This window comes from Tachypleus tridentatus, chromosome 6 (assembly GCF_004210375.1).
Source record: "Tachypleus tridentatus isolate NWPU-2018 chromosome 6, ASM421037v1, whole genome shotgun sequence".
Taxonomy (NCBI): Eukaryota; Metazoa; Arthropoda; class Merostomata; order Xiphosura; family Limulidae; genus Tachypleus; species Tachypleus tridentatus.
In genome coordinates this window covers 149,772,775-149,783,694 of record NC_134830.1, presented here as the reverse complement: position 1 = coordinate 149,783,694, position 10,920 = coordinate 149,772,775, and the positions used below count along the sequence as shown (strand labels likewise).

The following is a 10,920-nucleotide window of genomic DNA, read 5'->3' as shown; positions in this document are numbered from 1 at the left end:
TAAACTGTACAGTTAAGGATTAGTAATTTTGTGATTGGTTGTCCTTCTCCTAATCAGTAATAACAGCTACTTTGTAACATCTGATTTGGTATTCAGGTAGAAAGTAATGGTATCTCTTACTAGGATTTAAATCTAACCATTTTCCAGATGTAATGGTGACTTATTTAAAACAAGTAACAAAAAATGCACTTTAATAGAAAAGTGGAGATGTTTGAAGAACATTTATGGATTTTGAGTGGTTCAAGAAACTGATGTTGGTGATTTTTCCATTTCTTTAAAGTTAACTGAAGGGGTTTAAAATGTTTGACAACTGATGAGTCATCTAGCATAGTTTGGACTCATTTTGTAAGCTGTGGGTCATGGGATCTGGACATGCTTGCCATTTGAGGTGTTTACTGACTTTTCTCTAGTCTATTACTTTAGTGTTAGGAACACCTGGTGCAGCAAGCCATTGCATTACTTTAGTGTTAGGAACACCTGGTGCAGGAGGCCATTGCATTACTTTAGTGTTAGGAACACCTGGTGCAGGAAGCCATTGTAGTTTTCTTTCTACCACTCCTGTTATTTCCTCAAAGTATAACTTGCAAATTTGGATCTCAAGTCTTTGCACAGTATATACTTTTGTTAGAACAATAGGCAGTATTCACTGTTACAACTTGCAAGTGTGGTTATATTCATCCCAAGTTACGTTAAAGAAATACACCACAGTGCTTTGTATATTAAAAAAAACAAAACATGGTTGATAATTGAAAGTGCAAATGTTCTACACGTTACTTGCTTCTAGGATGGCCTTACAAGGCAGTGACTGCAAACAGTTCTGTCTAGTTTAAATACTAGACCAAATACATGTGCACTTCTGACTTGTTTTTACACAAAACACTAAGAACAGATCAAATCAGCTCAGTAGTATTTATTTTGCTAAGCTTAACACTTTTGAACAAAGATGAAATGGACAACAACTGTTTATATGACAGGACTGTAGCAAGCACAAAAAACGACCCACTGTATGTTCATTAGCATTTCTTACAGCAAAGAATAAAATTTGAATTAGAAACTGAGCATTAATAACAGTACTTTATGTATTTAGTCCAAGTTATTCAGTATTCCCTTTACTTTTAATAGAATTCTGTTTTAGATATTAGCCAATGATGGTAACTTTTAATATAACTAGTTGGCTGAAGTAATAATCATTTACCTTTCACTGTATCAAAAACATTTTTTTTACTCAATATAATAAACTATTGAAAAGAAATTGTAAATTAATAACATTTTCAGTGTTTAGCAAAGGATTTGGAAACAATTTATTTGTATTTGTAAAAACTTACTACATCAATCTAAATTGTTTAGAAAATCCCCATTCAAACTGATGTTAAATGTACAAAATAATCATTCCCTACTGAAGATTGATTTTTTCTAAGAATGTTTCAAGTTTCTCACACCCTATATCTTGTGGTCATTATTACAAATTGTGGTCTACTATTGATTTCTTCAAAGTACAAGATCTGTTTAGGACCACGCGTCTTAAAACACCTTCCATATAAAGATGTCTGCTTTCAAGGCTAGGTCCACCAAAGCTACTTTACAGAACTTGGTAGGTATGGGACAGCAAAGTTTTCAGCTATCTTTCTTGGGGAAACAACCATCCACTTCCAGCTGTAGCTTACGAGCAGAAATGTGTCAATTTCAAAAGTATCTCCTCAGTGGTACCAGGAGCCATAGGTTTTTTGTATTGGCTTCAGTCTCAGCATTTCCTTAACTAGGTCTCACACTGTAGACACTGCTTCAAAAAGGCTTAGAATGAAGTAACAGCCTCTCTGAGTTTTAGAAAATGTTATAATTTTCCTTATAAAAGTTAATGTGTTTTTTAGTTCTACATTGTTTAGTAACTGTTGCTGGGAAAGGATTGTGTAATCTCTTGATAGCATTGCTTGGAACATAACCGAAGATGTTGGTACTGCTGTTGCACACAGAAAACAGATCTTTTCACTGTAAGGGTTCAAAAGGTCAATTCTAGTGAAAGACAAATTGGTGTGAAAAATGACAATTTATTTACTAGAGACAAGAGAGAAACTACAACTGGTTATTCAATCTAACTGCAGGACTGTTTGATCATGGGGTTGTTGAGTGAAAGGTGAAACAGTGGGTAACATATTTAACAAAACTACATAAGTAGCAGGAACAAGTCTGACACGTATGGAACACAAAATGAGACGATCCTCTAAACTAGTAAAATTATTTTTGTCACAAAATAACAAAGTTGTTCTTGCCTATACACATTTTCTTGGCAGTTTATCACACAAATTATTCTCAAGAGCAATTAACCTTTGTAACTTCAGTTGTAACTTATAATTACAGTTATAATGGTCAAATGAGTAGATTTGTGAAGTAATTTTGTATGTGTGAAAAATGAGTGTTCTGGATGTCAGACAAAAAACGTTTTAATCTTTTGAAAATAATTGTACAGTTTATTACTAATATACTTACACTCAAAGCTGTCATCTAGCAACAAGTGTTCTATCATACTTGTTCTGCACAGTACACAGAGATGGACTAATTACAGAAACTAAAAATATGATATTTACAATGTTTACATGTGGGAAGCAATAAAGTAGTTCACATTAGGTCATAATTCCTGGAGCCATGCTGTTGGTATTGCACTGTTAGTGTCAGATTTGATAAACAGTAGTGCTGTTAGTGTTTTGTTGAAGGTAAACAAAATGAGCCTGTAATATTCATTTTCTAACTATATAACTTGCTTAAAATGTTAAAATTAGATTCTTTGATTATAGCAAAAAAGTATTTTTAATTTTACTGTCAAGTTTAGTTTCAGTCACGTAAAGAAACATTACGGGAGAACTGTATAATCCTTTATTAAGAAAACAGTAAATGTTTGCGACTTTCTGAAAGCAAATTACCCCTGTGCAAGTTACTTCAGCATTTTGACATGTTACATCTAACAGAGTATTTACAGCAAAATTGTCTGTTGTTAATTAGTGAAGGATGTTTGGAAATAAAAAATTTAAAAGGTAAAAATCAACTTTCACTAATGGCAGAGCTTTACTTACTGCTAGAACCAATAGCATGGCTTTAAGTGCTTGGACCAATAGCAGAGCTTTACTTACCAATAGCATGGCTTTAAGTGCTTGGACCAATAGCAGAGCTTTACTTACTGCTTTAACCAACAGCATGGCTTGGACCAATAGCAGAGCTTTACTAACTGCTTTAACCAACAGCATGGCTTTAATATGTGCTTGGACCAATTGGTAGAGATTTGTTCAGATTAGTTAATTTCAAAAACTATAATTTTCTCACAACAAAACCATGCTTATGTAGGATAAAAATTTAACTTCAAAAAAAGAAACGTGAAATATAAGAAAATATGACAGTAATTTGAACTACTTTGTATATTGTTTGTCACAACTTCATTTAAATATAATTTCACAACAATTTACAAGACAAATCACCATCTTACAGATTAAAACTGTCATAAAGAGGGAAGAATAAAAATACAAACACAGTGTTGGTTCGTTGAATTAATACTATAAATTGACCATGGGAACCTGTACAGTGTCACTTCACAGATAAAGAAGTCAGAGCTAAATAACCTACTTTCACCTTCAGCTACAAAAAACCTATGAAAGTAAAAAAATGTTCATGGCAATACTGATTAATAGTCATGAAATAAAATTCATAGTACATAAACCACATTTTACCTCTAAAACACTGGAGAGGTTACTTCCTCACACACAGTAGAACCACCTAGAGTCCTTATTTTAAACCATTTAATTCTTTATAACAGTACATTGTATTAAAAAACGAAGCAACAGAGCTAACACTTTTTTTTTATGAAGTGCAAGTTTTCTAGATATCAAAATAAGTTTACTTACAGTAAACTAATGGCACAGAACCCAACAGAAGAACTAATACCAACAATGTATTATAGGCACGCAATTCCCACCCTAGTACACAAAAAATGTCTGTCACAACTAATTGTAAACACATCTGGTTTGAAGATACACAGTTTTCCTTTATATCTTCAACAAGTGGGAAAGTGCTCTACAAACCTTACATTTTCCAGGAGATATAAAAAACCTATTTTTCAGTATCCGTGCTTAAATTACTGATATGTAATAAATGCCATTTTTAGCCGTGGCATAGTGGCTTAGAGTTCTTCAAATACAAACTTTTAGCTCACTGTTCCATCACCTCTTGCACAATTTGAGATCTAATTACAGTTTAAGGCTCAGGAGATTAAACCCTATCGACTGACTATTACTCTAATCCTGCCAAAAATAATTTCAAGTATCACGGCTACTGAGGGTTTCATCTCTTTTCTTTACAGTTTCTCTCATAAAACATCTTTCCCTAAAACTAATGTACAAAAATTACTTAAGTAGTTTTGTTCTAACAAATCCAGTGCAAATTTAAGTTTAACAATTATGTAAAAATGATTGTTTTTACTACTAAAATAGGGGAACATAAATCACCAACAACTCATGACAAGACAAAGGTTACACAAATGATTGTTTTTACTACTAAAATAGGGGAACATAAATCACAACAACTCATGACAAGACAAAGGTTACACAAATGATTGTTTTTACTACTAAAATAGGGGAACATAAATCACCAACAACTCATGACAAGACAAAGGTTACACAAATGATTGTTTTTACTATTAAAATAGGGGAACATAAATCACCAACAACTCATGACAAGACAAAGGTTACACAAATGATTGTTTTACTACTAAAATAGGGGAACATAAATCACCAACAACTCATGACAAGACAAAGGTTACACAAATGATTGTTTTACTACTAAAATAGGGGAACATAAATCACCAACAACTCATGACAAGACAAAGGTTACACAAATGATTGTTTTACTACTAAAATAGGGGAACATAAATCACCAACAACTCATGACAAGACAAAGGTTACACAAATGATTGTTTTACTACTAAAATAGGGGAACATAAATCACCAACAACTCATGACAAGACAAAGGTTACACAAATGATTGTTTTACTACTAAAATAGGGGAACATAAATCACCAACAACTCATGACAAGACAAAGGTTACATTAAATATTACTGCTTACACAAATGTTGAATGTACTTGAACTACATTCAGAATAGTTGAAAGATGAGATTTATTTACATGAAATTCAAATTTATAACTTATCAGGATGTGCTACACATAAACAGTTTGTAGATGGCACAAAGAACAGTACATATTGTTTTCAGGCAGCTTGGTTACAAGGTACTTCAAAAACTTGGTGGATAAGCAATTACAAGGAAAGATACAGGAAGCCAATAATTGGATTATGTTAAACAAGATATGCAAAGAAAGACACAGGAAGCCAATAACAGGATAACCTTAAACAAGATATGCAAAGAAAGATACAGGAAGCCAATAACAGGATAACCTTAAACAAGATATGCAAAGATACAGGAAGCCAATAATTGGATAACCTTAAACAAGATATGTAAAGTTCTATTTCATTTTTATTCCAGCATGTTATCAATAATCAAATTTTAAAGTGTGAGAAAAACATTTGCACTGACAAAATAAATGTAAAGAACTTTTCTGTTTAAAAGATATATTAAAACATTTCACTGACTAATAATACATTTTATTACCAAACAGGAATGAGAAACCTTCAGAATTGTTTTTAAGGGAAACTGTTCAATAAGAGAAGTACACAACTTTTTTGTTTGTATTGTTATATAGTTTGTGATATTTGTATAAAATATGTGAAACTATGTAAATACATCAACTAATAACAAGATAAAGTTCCATAAAAACTTACGTGTCACATCTAACACTCGTACTCACAGGTTCCTAAACCTACATAAGCCATGACCCACTGATTGGCCAGGCAATTTTCTAAAACCCACTTTCAACTGATGGAGGGATGAACCATTGTCTCAATATATTTCAATGAAGTTTCAGTGTTCTTGTTCTGTTTAAAACATTATTCTATAAATAATTCTAAAATACAAATATGCAAGTCTTGCTGAATTTTGTTCTCCAACCCATCCCAACACCTTTTGTAGCCCACCAGTGGGTCTTGACTTGCAGTTTTGGGAACTGCTAAATCAACTTACTCTATTCGTAGGAAAGGGCCTGCCCTGTCAATACTGATGCCAAAAATATTATTAAATTCAATCATATATATAAAAAAGGCACAACTTTATATGAAAATGATGACTCCAGTAATTTGACTCAATGTTTTTCTCTAAACAATATCACTAAAATTATTTATCTATCTATCAATATTCATTTTCAACAAATGTCAGATGAAGAAAACTTGTGAAGACACCATAGGTAGTAAGTAAACAACAGGTGCCAATATACAAAACTGTCCTATTTACAGTATTGCATAACCATGAAGGAAAATCACCCTTGGTGAAAACAAAACAAAATTACAAGTTAAAAACATCAAGTTCCCACTATAGCAATATAAAAAAAGCACAATAAGAAAATTTAATAATGTCCTGATATATAATCACACCAAATTAGTTCATAATCCTAAATGTGCCAGAGTTTTAAACAGAATGGCAATCTCCAACTGACACCTTAGTAGTAGTACATCTAAACACAACCATGTAGATTACATTCTATCAGATGTTGTCTTCTAGGATGGATTATTCCAGCAAAATCATTTAATTGTAAATTCATGAAAATTCTGCCTTCTCATGTTCAGTTGAACGGATCTTTTGAGTTTCAGTAATTATATTTCTCAGCCATCTGTTCTTTGGAATGGGGATATAAAATAAAACACCAACCACCCATGGTTAATCAAAACTAGTAAGAGACTCTTATCATGGCCTGTGAAATCTGTAAAAATAAACATTTTCTGATTTTAATAGCAACTCACCTAAACTTTATAAGAAAATTAAAATATTATCCTTTAACATGAAAACTCCTAAATATTGCCAACTTAGTTTCTACTGATTATTGAAAGATAAAATCAGTTCTGGTTTCATCATTTCAGGAAATAACTTTTATCTTGACAGTTTCTCAGTCCCACACTGAGGACACTCTCATGATTAACAGGTAAACATTTAAGAGTTTCTCATATATAAATGCTTAATATGAAAACAGACTGTTTCCTCTTTAACAAGCCGTAAGAGATAGATTATGAAAATTACTGCATGGTTCAGTACAATACATTGTCTTTTAGCTGCTGGAAATAATACACAGTTTTGACAAGCAAAATATAAGTAATATTTCTTGATAAAAGGCTATATATATATGTGTGTGTGTGTGTGTGTAAATTTAAAAGGAATAACTGTATTAAAAACAGCTTAACAAAACCTGCTATACAAGACATCCAAATGAACAAAACAAGCCCAACCAAAATCAAAGATGCTACACACAATGTACATGTGCGTGTTTAATGAAAATATAAACATTATTTCAACAGTTAATATTTACGTCAAAAGGAACTGTGTGAAAAAAGCAAGACCACACCTATTACAAAATAAAACACATTTCTAATACAAAACAAACCTCAACAGAAATATCAAGTTCCATCACTAAAACAATGGTGAGGTTAACCATCTACCAGTTCAAACCTCCAAAGCTGAGGACATATTTTAAAATATGTATAAAAGAATACATATCTGATTATTAATGTTTTGTACATGAAAATAATTTGACAGTGATTGAGGTTGGAATCAAACTTTTAATAAGAGTCATAATATCACAGGGTAAGTTAACAGTTCCTTGAATGTAGTACAAACCAGTCACCAGTCTGTTTGAAAAAGTACAAGAAATGTGTTAACCCTTTCTGAACCAGAAAAATGTCAAACATTCTCCATCTTACAGAGGAAGTACTAAACTTAGATGAATAACACTTTGTACAAAACTATAAGTACTAAACTTAGATGAATAACGCTTTGTACAAAACTGTAAGTACTAAACTTAGATGAATAACGCTTTGTACAAAACTGTAAGTACTAAACTTAGATGAATAACACTTTGTACAAAACTATAAGTACTAAACTTAGATGAATAACACTTTGTACAAAACTGTAAGTACTAAACTTAGATGAATAACGCTTTGTACAAAACTGTAAGTACTAAACTTAGATGAATAACGCTTTGTACAAAACTGTAAGTACTAAACTTAGATGAATAACGCTTTGTACAAAACTGTAAGTACTAAACTTAGATGAATAACGCTTTGTACAAAACTGTAAGTACTAAACTTAGATGAATAACGCTTTGTACAAAACTGTAAGTACTAAACTTAGATGAATAACGCTTTGTACTAAACTTAGATGAATAACGCTTTGTACTAAACTTAGATGAATAACACTTTGTACAAAACTGTAAGTACTAAACTTAGATGAATAACACTTTGTACAAAACTCTAAGTACTAAACTTAGATGAATAACACTTTGTACAAAACTGTAAGTACTAAACTTAGATGAATAACACTTTGTACAAAACTTAGATGAATAACACTTTGTACAAAACTGTAAGTACTAAACTTAGATGAATAACACTTTGTACAAAACTGTAAGTACTAAACTTAGATGAATAACACTTTGTACAAAACTGTAAGTACTAAACTTAGATGAATAACACTTTGTACAAAACTGTAAGTACTAAACTTAGATGAATAACACTTTGTACTAAACTTAGATGAATAACGCTTTGTACAAAACTGTAAGTACTAAACTTAGATGAATAACACTTTGTACAAAACTTAGATGAATAACACTTTGTACAAAACTTAGATGAATAACACTTTGTACAAAACTGTAAGTACTAAACTTAGATGAATAACGCTTTGTACAAAACTGTAAGTACTAAACTTAGATGAATAACGCTTTGTACAAAACTGTAAGTACTAAACTTAGATGAATAACGCTTTGTACAAAACTGTAAGTACTAAACTTAGATGAATAACGCTTTGTACAAAACTGTAAGTACTAAACTTAGATGAATAACACTTTGTACTAAACTTAGATGAATAACACTTTGTACTAAACTTAGATGAATAACACTTTGTACTAAACTTAGATGAATAACACTTTGTACTAAACTTAGATGAATAACGCTTTGTACTAAACTTAGATGAATAACGCTTTGTACTAAACTTAGATGAATAACGCTTTGTACAAAACTGTAAGTACTAAACTTAGATGAATAACACTTTGTACAAAACTTAGATGAATAACACTTTGTACAAAACTGTAAGTACTAAACTTAGATGAATAACACTTTGTACAAAACTTAGATGAATAACACTTTGTACAAAACTGTAAGTACTAAACTTAGATGAATAACACTTTGTACTAAACTTAGATGAATAACACTTTGTACTAAACTTAGATGAATAACGCTTTGTACAAAACTGTAAGTACTAAACTTAGATGAATAACACTTTGTACTAAACTTAGATGAATAACACTTTGTACTAAACTTAGATGAATAACACTTTGTACTAAACTTAGATGAATAACGCTTTGTACTAAACTTAGATGAATAACGCTTTGTACTAAACTTAGATGAATAACGCTTTGTACAAAACTGTAAGTACTAAACTTAGATGAATAACACTTTGTACAAAACTTAGATGAATAACACTTTGTACAAAACTGTAAGTACTAAACTTAGATGAATAACGCTTTGTACAAAACTGTAAGTACTAAACTTAGATGAATAACACTTTGTACTAAACTTAGATGAATAACACTTTGTACTAAACTTAGATGAAAAACACTTTGTACTAAACTTAGATGAATAACGCTTTGTACTAAACTTAGATGAATAACGCTTTGTACTAAACTTAGATGAATAACGCTTTGTACTAAACTTAGATGAATAACGCTTTGTACAAAACTGTAAGTACTAAACTTAGATGAATAACACTTTGTACAAAACTTAGATGAATAACACTTTGTACAAAACTGTAAGTACTAAACTTAGATGAATAACACTTTGTACAAAACTGTAAGTACTAAACTTAGATGAATAACACTTTGTACAAAACTGTAAGTACTAAACTTAGATGAATAACACTTTGTACTAAACTTAGATGAATAACACTTTGTACTAAACTTAGATGAATAACACTTTGTACTAAACTTAGATGAATAACACTTTGTACTAAACTTAGATGAATAACGCTTTGTACAAAACTGTAAGTACTAAACTTAGATGAATAACACTTTGTACAAAACTGTAAGTACTAAACTTAGATGAATAACACTTTGTACAAAACTTAGATGAATAACACTTTGTACAAAACTTAGATGAATAACACTTTGTACAAAACTGTAAGCACTAAACTTAGATGAATAACGCTTTGTACAAAACTGTAAGTACTAAACTTAGATGAATAACACTTTGTACAAAACTGTAAGTACTAAACTTAGATGAATAACACTTTGTACAAAACTGTAAGTACTAAACTTAGATGAATAACACTTTGTACAAAACTGTAAGTACTAAACTTAGATGAATAACACTTTGTACAAAACTGTAAGTACTAAACTTAGATGAATAACACTTTGTACAAAACTGTAAGTACTAAACTTAGATGAATAACGCTTTGTACAAAACTGTAAGTACTAAACTTAGATGAATAACGCTTTGTACAAAACTGTAAGTACTAAACTTAGATGAATAACGCTTTGTACAAAACTATAAGTACTAAACTTAGATGAATAACACTTTGTACAAAACTGCAAGTACTAAACTTAGATGAATAACACTTTGTACAAAACTATAAGTACTAAACTTAGATGAATAACACTTTGTACAAAACTGTAAGTACTAAACTTAGATGAATAACACTTTGTACAAAACTGTAAGTACTAAACTTAGATGAATAACACTTTGTACAAAACTGTAAGTACTAAACTTAGATGAATAACACTTTGTACAAAACTGTA

General features: G+C 30.8%; 1 protein-coding gene across 3 annotated transcripts in view; it reads right to left on the bottom strand.

The window, feature by feature from the left end:
* Positions 1 to 6,140: 6,140 nt before the first annotated feature.
* The window catches only part of LOC143254007 (phosphatase and actin regulator 2-like), a 43,701-nt gene continuing 38,921 nt past the window's right edge, over positions 6,141 to 10,920 (bottom strand). For 2 of the 3 annotated variants that reach the window (XM_076508708.1, XM_076508710.1), the window contains one exon: positions 6,603 to 6,846. In XM_076508708.1, the coding sequence (XP_076364823.1) occupies positions 6,749 to 6,846 (98 nt within the window). In that variant the 3' untranslated portion in view covers positions 6,603 to 6,748. Of the gene's footprint in view, positions 6,847 to 10,920 lie in introns of all 3 variants that reach the window. The other variant, XM_076508709.1, reaches the window with a different exon arrangement.